This window comes from Sceloporus occidentalis, unplaced genomic scaffold, assembly GCF_023333645.1.
Source record: "Sceloporus occidentalis isolate IW3139 unplaced genomic scaffold, rSceOcc1.0.p SCAF_25, whole genome shotgun sequence".
Classification (NCBI taxonomy): domain Eukaryota; kingdom Metazoa; phylum Chordata; class Lepidosauria; order Squamata; family Phrynosomatidae; genus Sceloporus; species Sceloporus occidentalis.
In genome coordinates, this window is record NW_028317005.1 from 13,367,247 (window position 1) to 13,385,893 (window position 18,647).

Genomic DNA, 18,647 nt, shown 5'->3' on the forward strand with positions numbered 1-18,647 from the left:
TTGGCGGTCCCACTCTGTGAGTGTACGTGATCTACGGCTTTGTGGCTTAGGTGGTGTTATGGCTACACACATGCATTTCACAGTAATTGCACTTACAGTAGACCCTTTCCTACTCATGCTTACTTTAATTACTCACTAAAACACACAAATATGAATTTTATGGGAGACAGAAGAGTTACAGTTGACCGAATGTGCATTTATTTAGGCGGGTTTGTTTGCATCTGGCTCTATAATGTATTCTGTTACCATGGTATCTCAATGAAAGTGGGTGAGATCAGAACAATCATCTTTAGGCAGCCAGATATAAGTTAACAAACACTGACCAGCATACTGAACTTTGATACCTCATGTCCTTGCTATATTTTTTAAAAGGCTTGGTTTCTACAGATATATTTTCCATATGAATAAAGATCTATTTTTTTTCTCATCTTGCCTCAAAAAGAGAAATTTAAATGTTCTTCATTTCAGAGACCCATTTCAAAGTATATTTTATTTGAAATTGATAGGGAAGAAATAGACTATTCTCTGCAAAGTCCCCAAGGTTTTTACATTATAATCTAAAGAAGGAAATTTAGATAATCAGAATAGTGTTATGGGAATCCTTGAATTTGGGATATTATGGGTCTTCTTCTAATGTGATAATGCTAACATTAAATCTGTAGCCACTAAGATCGAATGAGTACCTTCATCTGTCTATAGACCTTATTATATTTCAAATCTAAAGCAGCCCTGACTGCTTCCACCTAATTATTCCTTTTGATGCCAATGGGAAAGAATACGAGAATACTGTCACTTCTGTGTAACCACTCACAAATGATCTTAGGGACATGTCTGTAGGCCTTCAACAAATAAAAATCTCAAGAGTCTACCAAAATTTGATTAATTCAATTCAGATCTCTAACAAAACAATACAATGTTACTAACAAAAACTCTTTAAAAATGCTTCGGGCTGATGGACGTGTAGAATTTGTAGGCTATATCGTATTTTAAATGAAAAGTGAACATTTCACATTTTCAAATCTATTTTTGTTACAGAGCATGCATGTTTTTAAAGCAGTCTAGATATTAAATACAGTTTCTAAATTCCTAATATTTTTTATTAATACACCACTCTTCTGTTTCAATGGGATATAAAACATTACTATCAGTCTTCACTGCAATGTTGTGAAAAGCAGAATGTTTAAATCTGTCCTTTGGAGATACATTTTATTTCTTATAAATCGTATTCCATCTCATCTTCCATAATCATTCTTTTTATGATTTATAAAAAAAACTAAATAAAAAAACCCTAGACCTTTAAAAGAATTCAAACCAACAATATTTCCAAGGTTCTTCCAACACTGTAGGAAATACTATTCAAATGGCAGCAAGAAATCCTTCTATATTAAGGGCTCTTATCCTACATTTAAGATTAATGTATAACCAGTGCTTTCACGCTGTGGATTGCTAACTAATATGACAAGAGTCTTCAAGAGCTGGAGGTCCATGATTATTTTTTATCTTTATTGTTCTTTTAAAAAGCACTTCCATCTCAGAGTAACTGCTTACAAAAAGTGCAATAGTTAAAATAGTAGAAATAAAAATGTGTATTTTTGCTGTCTATAAATTGAAATTACATTAATATAACATTTGCATTAAAAGGGTTAAATATGTGTTTGCCTGATTACCGGGCATAGTACACCATGAAGCTGCACCTGGCCAGGTTGCTATGATCCTATCAAGCAGCTTCAGAGGAGAGAGCAACTGTATAAGCTAAGATTTAACTAAAGGTCCTGCGGCAGATCAATGCTGTCTGAATGCATCATGGATTCATATAATTATTGTGGATCCATTTCTGCTTAGAAAGATTTAGAAGAAACAGAGGCGGATTAAATAGGGGACTAAATTGTTGCATAAAAGAAACTACAATTTATTAAAAGCATAGAGGATTATGACCTTACTGCTGCTCAGGACACATTTTCAAGAGCAAACGCTACTGACAAAATTGCAAGAAAGAGTGGCTTATCTCGTAAAGCAACGTAAAGCTCTTGGAGAACAATGAAAAGAGGCTAATGAAAAAACAAAAGACAATTTACTGGCGTTGATTAGAGCTGTAAAAAAAAAAGGACTATAGCTCTTTCATTTTACCTATCACTTTAAACAATCAGTTCTACCTTCTCTCTAGAGAATCCATTCAGTATTATCAGGCAATATAACATTAGGAGAGCTTTGTGAAATGGACACTGATTGTCCTCATGTTCTTCAAATAAGTGACTCAAAATATCCATCTCTCAGGTCGCTACGTCACCCCATCAAGTCCTCCACTGTCAGAAAGGGCAACGTTGGGCAACACTCTAAGATGTTTATTTGGACCAGTGGCCGGTCCTCCTCATCATACAGACCCGATGAAAGAAGGTATGTGACAACTTTACACGCATAATCATTTATAACTGTATCTTTACATTTTCAGTATTATTCTAAAGAACTGTATGACAGTATCACCAAGAAACCAGGTGTTTATTAATTAACATGTTGATCAATTAATTATTTTGAACATGTTCTACAAGCTGTTCTCCACAAAAAAATAATGAAAGCGCGTGATGTCGTTGTGCACATCAATGGCGTTGAGGGCCCTTTTGAGAAGATGCAGAGATCTATAATTACCACTTTAAATGAATCCAAAAATAGAATATCAGTGTATATGCAAGTTTCCTCTTTTGATTTTAATATATTACTTTCTAATTTAATATCCTTGGGTAGCATGTTTTTTCTGCAGAGCCTTGCTGTGTATATAAGTTATTGTCATGCAGTTGTTTGCACCCAAATGAAAGAGCAGGAGCTACCTGTAAGATCCAAATGAGTTCCTATTTATAATAATAATAATAATAATAATCATGATAATATAATTTTGCATGAACATAGGGTTGTGCCGTGCAGCCAAATCAGACAAGGATAACTTCCAGGACTTTAGTCCACTGTGGCTGGTTTAAAAATGTGTCATGTAGAAAGTATCACAGTTGATAATGTGTTTTTATCCAGTTAACAATTCTCGATTAGATTATGTGCATGATAGCCGATTAACAAAGGAAGCTTATACTTTCAGCTGCAAGAAAGATTGAATGCTGTTTTTATAGCATTAAGAATTTCAGCCTTGGATAGCATGTGTATTGCATTAAACTAAACCGTGGGATCCTTATCCTATTCAAGCTATAAATGCAGTCTATCAGAGAACTCTAATACGTTTACATTGCTTGTGTCCCATCTATTTTTAAACAACCCTCGTGTTAGGCAGAACTCAAATGCTTGGTGCACAAGCCATCCATTTTTAAAGCTCCAACCATAGATGAGTGTAATCTTCGGGTCTTGAGCTGTTTTTGAATGTTGTTTATCTTGATGGTCTCAGGCTACGTTATATCTTAGAGTTGATCATGACAGATGTAGTTTAACATCTGCTGTGACTAAGCCAGATGTAGTTTGAGGTACACATTAACTAGCTCCAAGACCAGATGACCTAGACCTCTGCAAGGTCACTGCCTGTCATTGAGCACACCAGCCTTACAACTCATAAGACCATTAGTTTGGTTGGAATGAATGTAGAGGCTAGTTTAACTTATAAAGGTTTATCTAAATGGAGATATGGGGTGTAGTGTGGGCAGATGAAAGGTTGTAGACAGGACTACCTGCCCACCTTACCGTCAGATTCCCACTGTTTTCAAAAGTGAAACAGAGGGGCTGCTTAGTAGGTCAGTGTCTGAAAATCAGGACTATTATGCAAAGAAACAGGATGGTCGGGAGCTATGCAGTTTTAAAACTAGATTAATGTCTGTTTCATTAATAAGGTATAATTTATGTGCAGGAGATAGGTATAGATCGCTGCATGCCTGTATGTGCTCTAGCTGTAGAAATGGTTCTTGCTATGTCATTTAGCATCTTTTTCATGTAAGTGAAGTAGCCTTTTTATTAATCGCCCAGCAGAGAAGTCTATATTTCACATCTGACTGTCTATTTGTACTTTGATTCCAACCTGGAAGGAAACGGTGTAAAAATGTCACAATAATAATTAATAAATCTCTATTTTTAACAATGTGGAAGTACGTAGAGTTTATACAGCTATATAAAGGGTGAAGACTATAGCCGGAGAATGAGGACCTGGTGTTGCCTCTTAGCAAGTGGTTATCTTGTGTAACTTATAAAATGGTACACGTATAAAACCCTCATGCCCAAGTAAAGTGCAATATTGCAATTAACACAGGGTTGATCTGTTTACTGCCGCAACAGCTCAGTTTTAAACTTTTCAGTTTAAATTATATTACAGTGTCTTTCTGACTCAATTATATTTACTCCTGGTCTCGGGCTGTATGTAAAAGTTTTGTGGGAATTCTTGGTCGCACTGGGTAAGACTTGATGTGAAGGTCCAATGACAGTCCAGTCTGGATCTTTGCTTTAATCCTCATCCGTCATGGGCAACAAGTGACATGGTCCAATCATTGTAGTGCTTTCTTTGTTTTCAGAAGAGGAAATTGTGAATACAAATGACTGTTGCAGGAGACAGGAGTTGCCGGAAGAGAGAGATATGGTTGCTGCAGGAAACTGGAGGGGGACGGGGGAGAGGTGGCCACTGTAGCAGATGAGAAAGGGAAACATGTTTTTTTTGTAATATATGAGATCCAGGTGAGATGTCTGTTATGGAAGACAGGGTGAGGGGTGGAAGAGGGGAGAGAAAGGGGAATAGGGGAGAGAAGAGATAGATGTGGAGAAAGGAGAGCGAGAGGAGGTGGAAGAGTTAATCAAAAATTTTAAAAGCTTATTTTTTGTATTTTATATCTTACAGACTGGGGATGTGTCTAGAATACAGTGTTTTAGGTGTGTAACAAGAGGCAGAAAGTTGGCTGCTTAATTGTATCTACACAATACAAGGGCTGCTGCATAGGTGAACACCAACATATATTTTGCAAAAAAGCATGGAGAGATTTGGGAAACATTAGCAAGCACTAAATTCTATTGTCAATAGATTTCCAGCTTACATGACTATCATACCTCCATGCAGTTTGTACTTTGTACCCATTTTTGTTCTCTACCTGTCTATACCTGCAAGGTGGCTATTCAGGTAAGGGGGCAGATGACACACAACCCACTCCTCTCTGCCTCCGGTCACATCCCCCAACACAGGTGTCTGATTTGGACACATCAAATATTGAAGTGTATGATACTGAACAAACCTAAAGATTGATTTTTTTAAAATTTATATGTTATCTGCAAAACTAGATCAATAAAATGCAAACAGCAATGCACCAATAATTTAACAAATAGCCTATTTTCATTGTGTACTAAATCAGTGGAACACTTTTTCTAATTTCCTTACGTCTGTTTGGTTTTAGATAATAGTTTCCTTAATTTTACAAATCTGACTTCCATAGGAAACCTAATCATTTGTGCAGCATAACTGAGTAAACATGCATTTCCCTAATTAAATTGTTTTGGAAGCAGCAATCTAAACCTCGTTCTGATTTACCAATGAGTCACGTTAGGTTCCTGAGAGAGGAATTTTCTCTCTCATATATACCAGAACCAGGGCCGGCCCTATAATGGGGCAGACTGGGGCAATTGCCCCAGGCGGCACTTTAGAAGGGGCGGCACTTTGCCGCCCCAAGCGCTTTTTTTTTTTTTTTTTTTTTTTTTTTTTTTTGAAGCGGAGGAGAGAGAGAGAGAGGGGCACCGAGTGGTTTTCGCTTACCCGCTCGGCGCCCCTCTCTCTCTCTCTCTCTCCTCTGCGGCGAGTCTCCCTGTTCGGTCCCGGTGCCGGCTTGTAATGCAGAGCGCCGGAAGTGACGTCAATTTCCGGCGCTCAGCATTACAAGCCGGCACCGTGGCAGAGCAGGGAGACTCGCCGCAGGACTGTTTAAAGGTAAGTACCGGGGGGGGGGAGGAAACGTAGATTATGGCGTCGGCGAAGTTTAAAATGCCGCCCCCCCCCCCCCCCGGCGTCGGCGGGGGGGGGGCGGCGTTTTAAACTTCGCCCCAGGCGGCGTTAAGTCTTCGGCCGGCCCTGACCAGAACACAGAGAGAATCTGACAAATGTACAGGATTTATAGGTTCGGCTGCTTGCTTGTTATTGGTCAAACGGGAGGCAGGTGATACGACTTGTGGAGTATACCCGGGAGAAATGAAGCAAACCGGCACTGATTAGAATCACAGCGTTATGCTATTTTTTGGGCATTTTATAGATGAGAATTCTAGAATTGATTGCAGGAGGCATGACAGCAAATATCACACACACATATATATGAATGACGGCCTCTTCTAAACTACTAACGTATTGATGCAATAAAAAGTAAAAAAGGCAAGTTCCATAATGCTATACAAATCCAGAGTTAAAGTTTATATATGAGTAAGCTATCTTAATGCAGAACTTCTGTTGCACAGGCGGCCTATACATTCTAAAAACCCACTGGTTTTGTCGAATGCTTTTTTAGAGGACAGCCTCAAAAACTATATGTTTTTGATTTTGTGTAGCAAGTAAGCAGGTAATATGTGTTGTGTTACAATGAGGAGGAAGGACCACTGTCAGCACTATGGACACAGAATGAGTTGTGCAGCTTCTTAGCAGTACTGGCAGCAAAGCACTTTGATGTACGCAAAATGTCTAAATCTACAAGTGACTATAGGCCTACTGTAGGACTATAGGCCTTTCAGATATACTATGATATACCATATACTATGGATCTAATAGTGCTGAATGCAAAACTGGCCTGCGATGAAACTACAACACTAGTAGAAGTACACGGGTTCAAGCTGTATCCCTGGCTCCCCCCACCCGAGAGGTTAAGGGCACTAAACATTAGCTGAATCACTGACCGTGTTCGTGATGTCTTTTGTAAATGTTAATGGATCTATCCATGTCCTTAACTTCTAGCAAATACCTACAGTATATATATATGAACCCAACACAGTAAGCAAGCATGGATGTTGCATTGTTATTCCCTATAATAATAAATGATTGAATCTGAAACATCTCAAACTTTCTAATCTTTAACTTCATAAATGACCATAAAGATTTTCAAACAAGCTCCAGCTCTGGCAGGTAACCCATAGTTCTTCATACTGTTAAAAGCAAGAGTTGTTGCAGTTTCTACCCTGTACACGGAAGGCTTTGCAGCATAGTTGTTATTCTTTTCCCTCCAGGTAATACAACCGTATGAGTATGTTTTCCCCTCTTATGATTTGAAATCCAATGACCTTGTTTTTTTCTTTGATTCTATACAGTACTTTGATTTCCCTGCAGAGAATGCTACACTATGTGACGTGCAAGTGTCGAACATGCAGTGTGTCCGCCATTTTAATGCATTCTGCTGGGATAACCTATTTGGTATGCAACGATTAAGCGGTGTATGTTCCCATTAGCAGATTGTCATTTTAAGGGATTAAGTGTGCCATTTGCATTAACTAGTATGCTGCAGCAAGAAATGCAATTAGCATAAACGTTGTAGAAAGTCAAGAAACACAAGAAAGGTTGTATCATCGCTGACATTTCGAGCCCTTAACTATCCCTGAGAGCTGTAGGCAGTTGAGCGATGCTCACAAAGCATAGTATGGTAAGAAAAATCACAAGTATTATATAAATGCACATAGGGATTGCAAAATTTAGTCCAGCATTTATCCAAAATCAAATTTGATTCAGTATTTTAAATTTTTCAAATGCAATATAGAAAGATTTAATATTTAGTATAATTAGAAAAAAAGAGCAGTATGGGAATTTCGCTTAACCCGGAAAAAAAAAATAAAAAGATTCAAAATACTGATATAAGTGGTAAAAAAAAAGATTGGGGGGGGAACAATCAATTCACATTATCACATATGTCATGCCTTTTAGTTTATCGGAATGTAAATAAAACCTTGACATTAATAAAGGGTAACCTCATTAAGCAAATGACAGCAAATGACACAGACACAATAGTTTGTCAACATGAATTTGTGCAGAATTGATTTCATGATTTATTACCCATACGAGAAGATATGTGTGAATGTTTAGGTGGCACCTCTTTGATAAGTAGCACATCAGCTGTCCACAAAGAGTCAATGTTCTGTGGGTGTCTCTGCATAGACCTCCACAGTTTGCTCCTTTACGGTCCTCAGGGAGGACAGTTGACATTGAGCTCTCGAACACGTGTCCCTATAACAATCAATTTATAAAGTTGTAGATTCAATGAAGACAGCACATGGCAATTTGGTATTTTCACTGTAGGCAGAGTGCAGTTTCATCTTCAAGTTTGTAACCAGCAGAACCTCTGTCCTGCATCAAGCCTCTAGTTCTCATGCTTATCAAATGCTCAGGAGATTTTTCTCCTACAGTCTGTCCATTTTCAGCATATATAGAAATATGAAAATGTCAGTATAAAGTCACTTGTGGACCTTTTTATTTACATTGTTGTGGATGACATTTAAATGTTTCATATTTTACAGAATAATTAGCAACTACATGTTTTTTCTATAATGTTTTCTAATAATATTTTAGTAGGCCTCTTGCTTTAAATATGCTTTAAAAACATTTGTGGGGGATTGTGAGAAAACTGTTTTTTATATATATATATATATATATATATATAAATATATATATATAAATGGTACTAGCCCATCAAATCTAAGATTGTATTCAATGAACAAATGAAAAAGTTGAGAGGATGGCGTGCCCCCCATTAAAGTAGAAGCTCAAATGCTAGATCAGATGTCAGCTAGAAGATGTCAGTAGCGAACAAAACCAGCTGGAAATTAAATGAGGAAAGCTAGGCTGCACCTTTTACAAATATGTGACCTCCGAGCCACATCAGTCGTGTCCTATAAAAAGGAATATGAATGAATATCAGTCGTGTCCTATGAGAAGGAATATGAATGAATGGTTCAGTCATTATTCTACATGGTTTTCACCTGTGGCATTGATTAAACTGGATGTAAGGAGCACATTCAAGGATATATTTAATAAATGCAATAGACATATTGAACAATTTTCACATCGCATTGCATTCGTAGACATTTTATCTCCCATCATAATAGTGAACTCCAATTTGTAACAGCGGGGAGCTTACAAATTATATACCTTCTTAGGACAGATTTTTCTATTGTCACTTTTCACACATTCCATGCAAAATCACTCCATGAATATTATTTTATATTACATTAAGTCATAATGTATTCTCTCTCATTGACTTTGCTTCTCAAATATAAATATACTTATATGATATTACTAAAATTAAGTTTATATATTGTAAAAAAAAGAAACCTAACCATTCTACAAATGCTTAAGAAGTTCATTTATGGATCTGCCTCTGCTTATACATGGCATTTTCATGCCTCATATGCGCTTAAATGTATATGCATTCTTTATATGTCTTAGGGCTGGTTTTAGATGTTTCCAGCAGCCCATGCTCCATGCACTTGCACGTTAACATAAGAAAAAACCCTCATGTCAATGACCACTGCCAGCTCAGGGCCTTAGGGGACTGTGTACATTGTCTATGTGGTAGAGCCGGTCAATTGCTGGTGAAATTGATGACACGTGTTCATACCTACTCTATCTGAATGCAGAATGAGTCAAAATGCAAGCAACCACAGCTGAAATCAGGATGGACAAAGTGTCCGTAACTGGACATCTGTGTGCCTGACGACATTTGTGGAAGTCAGTGTTCCCTGCATGGAATTTACTCAAATATCTTCCCAAAATGTGTTCTTTCTGTGCTGTTTTAGTGTTCAAAAAAAAGCCAACAATTAAAAAGAAAAAAGGATAAAGAGTTGGCTTGCACTGCCCCAGTCGGTTCTTGTGCTCAGGTCACAAGGTCTGTACTGTTTGGATCTATTAGTTCTACATTGCCTATTAGTACTTAAACTGAACTTCATTAATAATTATGGATTTTACTGATACATATCATATGGTAAGCTATAAACCTCATGATCCTCACCTATTACTGTTTATACAATTCTTGCCTATACAGATAGTCTTTTGTCACAGCCAATCGGCTGTCATACTCATGCCTTATTTTGTCAGCTCAAGAAACAGTTAATTTACACAGTTACATTCCTGTATATACTGTCTATAGAGAAACATATTTCTCAAATTGTATTTCCTTTTATCTTTATGTAACTGAAGATATTCTCGCTCAAGATATATATATATATATATATATATACTTTTTTATTATTCATAGAAATTTCTACCAAAAAATCAAGGACCATGATCTTCTGGACAAAAGGAAAACTGTGACAGCATTGAAAGCTGGTGAAGACAGAGCTATACTCCTGGGGCTTACGATGATGGTGTGCTCCATCATGATGTATTTCCTTTTAGGAATAACCCTGCTCCGATCATACATGCAGAGGTAATTTTGTTTTTCAACAGCACTACTTTACTACGTGTCCCGATTGTCTTTAATAGTTTATTCTTTTTATCACTTTGTACATTTTCAGTCTGTTTAGGAACATTATTATGTATTTTAAGATTTTCATTGTTTAACAACAGACTGAAAAGGGCAATATTGGATGCTTTATATTCTAAGTGCATATCTGCTCTTCTACTTTGTAGTTAAGTAAAGAGACCTAGTAAAATTGCACCAGCTGTCTCTCTGAAATTAAGAACCTCTGCTTTAACATTGGGTAGAATCCATCACAAGGAATACTGAGACACCAGCAGAACACACTCATCCGATTTATCATTAAACAAGGATTCTTATTTGCGCTAGCAAACCCAAAATGCTTTCTATTTGAAAGGGGAAAGCCATTAAACAGCAGTGATGTGAGTTCTGCATTCCATTGTTAAGATGTGGACTGGGGGACATCTGAACTCTTAGAATGTCACCCTTAATACGAAAGAATTTTACTTTCCATCAAAAATGGCAAACATCAGAAGACACCCTGGGCATTTCTAGCAAAGATGTTTATTAAGGTTTTAAGTTGACAGTTAAACAGGATTTTTTGGTGAGCATGTAATCTTTTGTTAAAACATGTTCCTGACAAAACACTGAACATTTTGTCCACAAGGAATAAAACAGTATCCAAACGTATTTAAATAAAGAAAAATATAAATATTAACGCAATATTAGAGGAAAGGATGCAGGGCTTTGCACCAGGGATTCATTAATTGTAATTCCTGGATCTCTGGGATTTCTTTTGATCTCCTGGTGAAAGGGTAATTCTATAATAGTGGGACTATAGCCAACCCCTTTGAATCTAGCACCCCCTTCTATAAGGATCAGGACAGGAAGCATGGGCATCACTTGGGGAGCTAAGGAGGTTGAAGCCCAGAGAGTTTTGGTAGGCCCCAAATGTTGACTCTGGGGCTGCCTGGCACTTCCCTCTAAAAGCCTAACTTCCTGTTGTAGTCTGGAAATGATCCTAATAATATTTAGAACAATACACCCTCTCCTTCACAGTCAGTAGTCGGTTATACTTATTAATCAGCTTACATTGATAATTTATCTATACCCTGTGATTGCGGTTTTGATAATTATTAGAATATTTCACATATTTAAAAACTTGTTTAATGCAAGTATTTATTAGCAGAGCTGTGAGAACGTGCCATGAGAAGGTACGAGATATGTTTGTGACTGTGGCAATACTAATCACAGTTTAAAATGGTTGTAATATTGTTGCTAAAGTCTCTCTGAGATTTGATTTGTGTGCTATAGTGCTCTCCATAGTCAATAGCAGCAAACACCACACTACTTTATCTCTAAGTCCTGTATTCTATTCAACAAATGTTAACTTTTCTTGCATCATTAAGTACTTTAACATAAATGAAAATAATTTTTAAAGGGGCAGTTTACTGTCCCAAATGATAAAGAAAAATGGAAACGGCAAAGAAAAAAAGAAAAATGGAAACTACCTGGCACAGAAGTCCTGCTACTGCTTGGAGATAGGTGTGCTCAGTTGTACAGGAAAGTATATCACAAGGAAGGAGATGTGTTCAGCCGACCATATCCCCTGCAAGTAAAATAGCTGGGGGTGGTCAAAGGGGCAAATGCATATTGGGGGATTCTCGTATTTGCAAGAGGGGCACCATGACGATTTAAAGGGACAATACAGCTATCATATGCAATGAAGTCACCACACAGAGTCTTTACAGGCTATTGAAGGGTTAATATTTCAAGAGGGTAATATTTCAAGAGTCTCTGGGCCAGTTCATTTAGAAAGTTCCCATGTATGCATATTAGGTGACAATGAAACAAAATGGTAAGAAATATATATTTGGTATGTAGACAGGAAAATGCATAATAAAACAGGACATAAATTAGTAAGCTTGCTTGGAGATCTGACAAAGAAGTTAACATGAGATTGAACACTCGTTTCTTGCAAGTAGCTTGTGGCACGCGGGTGGCTCGCGAGAAGCCTGAGGTGAAGTGAGATGACATTTTTTTCATTGTAATACAATACATTTTGCGAGAATGTCAATTAAACGTTAATGACTTTTTGTCCTTGAGCAGTTATGAATCATAAATGCAGCAAAACTCAGGAGCTTTCCCAGATGCCGTGAGTTTTAGCATCAGATGGTATTGCAATAGTTAAGTCATTGACTACCCCACCCCCACCCAGTCAGCAGATATTTAATCCATCCATTTCTTGCGTGTGGGCAAAGACTTGACTAATAGCAGTTATCACCCAATCCGCCATGTAAATTGAAGTAATTACTAACACCAGACAGCAAGCCACCATACTTTTTGATTAATTTCACAAAGAAACTTTAAGGCCTTGTAAAGTTCTGTCAGTAACAGCACAACATTCATTATTATTGCCGCTCTCTCGTTCAGGCCATGTTTTGAGATCACTTCAATCTTATTAGTTCTTCATTTAGGCAGATTAATCAAATCTAACTGTTGATTCGGGTGGCAAGTTTGAGCACTTTATTAGGTTTTTATTTTGCTTACAGCTAAATCACAGCACAATACCATTTGTATGCAGGGTAAATGGCCTTCGAATAAGATATGGCAGTCACTGTGTGTTCACTGCTTAACCTGAGGAACATTTAAGCTTCTGACTTTCCCTATCTAGTTCTAACATTAATTCACATGTCATTGAAAGTCTGGCCATTCTGTCCCTGATCCATTAAAAAGGACACCATTATCAGCATGCACAATACTCTCTAGTCAAAGTATTTAGAATGTTAAATAACCTCAAACAATGGGGGGACCTTAATATAAGTTTACTGCTAACGTTGTCCTAAGTCGCTTAGGACCAGGTGCTGAAATCGATTCTTCTAGTGAATTACTGCACTGTGTCTTCAAAACTGAATGAAATAAAAATTTACAGATATGCTTAAATCATATGGATGTTCGCTTGTAGCTTTGTCTATAAGGGGTATGCAACCTATATCAGTGAGGAGGGATGTAGACTTTGTACTTGTGGAGACTATTCACAGAGACATACCTAGGGAAATATCAAGGGTGTAGAAGGACAGGAGACAGATCCAGATGATGTCACCTAGAAGACAAAGAAGAACGAGCAGCTGAAGATAAGATCCTGACATGGGCCCACAGTACTGATTTTACTGGTGGCATACGGCAAGGAATGAGTCCAGGGGATGATTAATGTCAAAGGCAATTGTCAGCATCAGAAGTATTGAAGTGAAAAAATCAATAAGGTATAAAAATGGACCTAATCCTTATTCTTTAGTAATATTTGTACTAAATATTTGTACTGTTGGTGGTGCTGCGATTGGATTGCTCCCAGAATGCCTATGAGGGACACATATACTACAGGTGACCACTATCCTGCCGAGTCTATCTTGAACTAGAAATGGTGGCATGAACTGTGGAATGGCAGATACATTACTGGTTAGGACAACAGGTTCAATTTTGTAAGCTGCATAATGTATTGTGTATAATGTCATCCATTAAAATAACTTTTATTTAGTTTATCTACGGGAGGTAATTCTTTTAGAACAGTCAAGACAAGCCTTTGTTGTGAACATCAGAGAGTTACCGTATTTTCCGGACTATAAGGCGCACATAAAATGCTGAGAATTTCTCAGAAATAGAAAGTGCGCCTTATAATCCGGTGCGCCTTATATATGAACCCGACAGTAAAGAGAGGGGTTCATACAGGATCCTTTACCTCTATCGTGGGCGGCAGGGGTCGGTGGCGGCATACCACAGCACACACCATGCTCCTCCCCCCCGTGCGCCTATGAATTTATTCTTCACTTGGGTTTTTACAGTATCCATAAATGGATTGAGCATTACGGCCACCGTAGTCAGGAGCCACACTGAGTGATACTTACAGCTCTGTGCGCAGGATCCTTGCAATATATCTGTGCTTTAGCGTTAACTATACCCACTACCCCAAAAAATGCCTCCTGTTAAGAGACATGCTTATGATGCAGGTTTCAAGCTTAAAGCTATAAGTTATGCAGTAGAGCATGGAAATAGGGCAGCTGCAAGAGAATTCAACATTAATGAATCCATGGTGCGTAAGTGGAGAAAACAAGAAGATGCCCTCCGCCAAGTAAAGAAGACCAAACTGAGTTTCCGAGGAAACAAAGCAAGGTGGCCACAGTTGGAGGACAAAATAGAACAGTGGGTTATGGAACAGAGAAACGCAGGTAGAAGCGTCTCCACTGTCTCTATTCGACTCAAAGCCACTGCTTTAGCACGTGACATGGAGATCAAGGACTTTCGAGGAGGTCCTTCATGGTGCTTTCGTTTCATGAAAAGGCGTCATCTCTCCATTCGCATCAGAACTACTGTGTGCCAGCAATTACCAAAGGATTATGAAGAGAAGCTGGCCATTTTCCGCACCTACTGCATAACCAAGATAAATGAAAAGAATATCCAGCCAGAACACATTATTAACATGGATGAGGTTCCCCTCACTTTCGATATCCCCGTAAACCGTACTGTTGAGAAAACAGGGACCAGTACGATATCTATACGTACCACAGGAAATGAGAAGTCATCTTTCACTGTAGTTCTCGCTTGTCAGGCTAATGGCCAGAAACTACCACCCATGGTAATTTTCAAGAGGAAGACTTTGCCTAAAGAAAATTCTCCTGCTGGTGTCATCATTAAGGCTAACCCAAAGGGCTGGATGGATGAGGAGAAGATGAGTGAGTGGCTGAGGGAGGTCTACGTCAAGAGACCGGGTGGCTTTTTTCACAAATCCCCATCCCTATTGGTCTGTGACTCGATGCGCGCCCACGTGACCGATACTGTCAAAGCCCAAGTGAAGAAAACTAATTCGGAGCTTGCTGTCATCCCTGGTGGATTAACCAAAGAGCTCCAGCCGCTAGATATCAGCATCAACAGGTCATTTAAAGTTAAATTGCGAGCTGCATGGGAGCATTGGATGACAGAAGGTGACCACACATTCACCAACACAGGGAGGCAACGCCGTGCGAGTTATGCCACTATGTGCCAGTGGATCGTGGATGCCTGGAAGAATGTATCAGTCTCCAGTGTCATCCGAGCTTTCAGGAAGGCTGGAATCACCACTGAAGAGCCTAGCAGCAGCAACGAGACCGACTCGGATAATGAAGAGGAGGACCCCATGCTTGATGCCGAAATCGCCCAACTGTTCAACTCCGACACTGAAGATGACGGATTTGATGGATTTCTGGTGGAGGAATGAACTGAAAAAGTACGGTAAACGTTTTGATTTGCAATTACAGCTGAACCAGTTGCAAGTTGTTGTTAAAAAGTGTAATAAATTTTGACTTGCAGTCTGAGCAATGGTTTATTTAACGGTAATGTGCTGCGCCTTATAATCCAGTGCGCCTTATATATGAAACAAGATTGCTTATAAGGCGCTCATAGAAAGTGCGCCTTATAATCCGGTGCGCCTTATAATCCGGAAAATACGGTAATCAGTGTTCGCTATTATGATTCTTGTGCACTCACCCTGAAACTACGTTCTGGCCTCTGTGTGGGCCATTAAAGGATGGCTTTCCACTTACTGATTGTCGAGTGGGGGAGTTGAATTAAAATGCTGCTCTTTACGCCAAACAGTACTTTTGCTCCATTTTTCCATAGCTTACACGTTTCATGCAGTATATAAGGTATGAAAAGCTCATAGAAATCAAAGATTCAGCATCTTTGGGGGGGTCTAGATTTATCTATATTTCTTTTTTGTTAACAATGTGTTTAACAATAACAGTGTTCTAATTCAGCTTGCAAACGTTCTTGTTTCTGCAGTGTATGGACAGAAGAAGCTCAGTGCACATTAATAAACGCATCGATAACAGAAACATTCAACTGCTCGTTTAGCTGTGGTCCAGACTGTTGGAAAATCTCCCAGTATCCCTGTCTACAAGTCTACGTAAACTTAACAAATGTAGGACAGAAGGTTCTACTGTACCACACAGAGGAGACACTGAAAGTAAATTCAGAGGTAATGTGTACATTTATTAATTCAAACCCAGTCATCGATAGCTGATCTTAGGTTACAATTTAGGAGAAACAAAAAGTAAGCCATGTCTAAGACTATGTTTAAAAAAAAAACATAAGACACAAGAGTGTCTAACTTTAAAATGTCATCAATGAGTGAACTTCGATGTAACCTGCAATAAATAGAGAAGTCTTCCCGAATCGTCAGTAACTAATGCTTAAATAACTTCAGATACAGCCAGGTATGTGCCCATTGCCTATGGTTGACTCTAGATCAAACATTCTATGTATGTGGCTGTTTCCCAGTACTAAAAGAAGATTGATTGATTTTATTTTCAAAAGTTATATACAATAAATATACCAAATGAAAAGAAATTATAGTGCCCACAAGTATAATCTGCAGTACAGCAGCACAACATGCAAAAAGAAAACCAAAAAAGAAAAGGTAGAACAACATTTATAGTGTGGCATACGGTATACAAGGGATAATTCTTCCTTGGATAAGAACTGCACCAGCTATGCTAAATGAGATTATCAGTTATTATCTGTATATTAACAGTAACAGCCACTGGAAATCATTAGAAGATGCCACCATTCTCAACTTGGACTCAAAGTGGGCTCTCTTGCCATTGGGGATGTCTTATGTATGTTCAAATTTCCTTGATTCAATATACAGAGCTGTCTTTTAATGCTATTTTAATATAAGATGAAATAAACTACACATTCGTCCATTCTCTTTCTGTTTTATATGTGTCCATATGCTTTGAAAGATTTTCATCAATCACTACTTTTTGCCACTGTATTTATTAATAGCTGACCCATTTAATAAAGACAATTAAACAATTTCTAAATTAAAAAAAGCAATATCTTTATATATGTATTTAAAAAAGCATCGTAACTACAGGGAAAGGTATCATTTTCTAAATTTTTCCTCCCATTGTTTTATCCATATTGTTAACGGTGAAGGAGGAGAAGGGACGAGAAAGTATATTGATTAGACTATGCTGGAGCTACCACTCTTGCAACCATTTCAGCCTACATGCTGTGACCATTTAAACTAAATATCTCTAAAACAAGTAAACTAACTGTCAAACAAAAACCAAAAGCTGTATATAGTTTTAATAAATGCAACAGTTCATTTTTAAGTTCTTTAAACATGATAAAATCTGTTAAGGCTCCTTTGTCAGATTATTTCCAATATGAGGTCTTATTCCACTTGTTTCTTATGACTATAATTAAGTTAGTATGCTAAATATGATATAATTCTGGATTGTCCCACCTTTACATTTAGCTAAATCATGTAGCACAAAATGAATTAGCTGAAAAAAATAATTAAAAGCAGACTGGAAAAGGAAGTGGTGTACCTACAACGGGAACCTGGATTCAGCACCATGGAGAGCGGTGCAAACAATTTCTCTTTCAAAAGTAGAATTATTTATGTTTTCGAATAATCAGTGTTTTATTTGTTTATGTATTTAGCAATATAATACTGCAGATTGCATTTTTGGTGCAAGCAAGGATTACCGCCAAGTGCTTGGGCACTAGAAATGATCACTTTTTTGCAATGACTGGGATGCAACCTTTCAGCGTGTATAAGTTTCCAAATATGTAGCAGATATGGCACCACTTGTGTACTTCTGGATATGATGATATATGATGATATAATATGCAATGCCAGGAAGGCAGATATAAGTCAGAGATGGCTAGCCTAAAAATGGAGGGCAGGGACTATGAAAAAGGTTCTGAAAACAAGATGACGGCATTTAATCATTACTCAGTAACCTGTGTGTATATATATATATATATATATATATATATATATAATCACAAAAAGCATATAAATTCAGATTTTGAGGTGCTGCTGAAATGACCAATATGGAATCAACACACACCCAACAAATACTATTTAACAGCATATAGCCTGAAACTTAATTTATGTGTTCATTTATCAAACTGTTGTATATTGTGAGCATTAATAAATAGTATTTAAAATTATAAGGCTGATGTGGAGTTGTTGTTTTGACATGTTGCTAATTCTTAAGGGAAGATATAATTTGAAAGTCACCAGAGTGTGATTTTATAGGAAATTCTCCCTTTGTGTTAGAAACTGAAATCACATTTTTCCGTAGATAAGTTAATAAATGTGCTTTCTTTCTCAGCCACTCTAGAATGTGCCCTGTTAACCTAATGTAAGCTGCAGTTAATACTGTATGTACCTTGTGCAAATCTGGTTTACAAGTTGAGATTTAGACTTTTTTATTATTATGTAATATGAATGTGTAACCCTTGGGGTTGAGGGGAACATCA

At 37.7% G+C, this 18,647-nt stretch overlaps 1 protein-coding gene across 1 annotated transcript in view; it reads left to right on the top strand.

The window, feature by feature from the left end:
• Positions 1–2,338: 2,338 nt before the first annotated feature.
• Positions 2,339–18,647, top strand: part of LOC149300416 (calcium-activated potassium channel subunit beta-2-like) — a 32,867-nt gene continuing 16,558 nt past the window's right edge. Inside the window, exons 1-3 of the mRNA XM_089485404.1 lie at positions 2,339–2,394; positions 10,176–10,346; positions 16,149–16,344. Coding sequence (XP_089341530.1) covers positions 2,339–2,394; positions 10,176–10,346; positions 16,149–16,344 — 423 coding nt within the window. The remainder of the gene's footprint in view (positions 2,395–10,175; positions 10,347–16,148; positions 16,345–18,647) is intronic.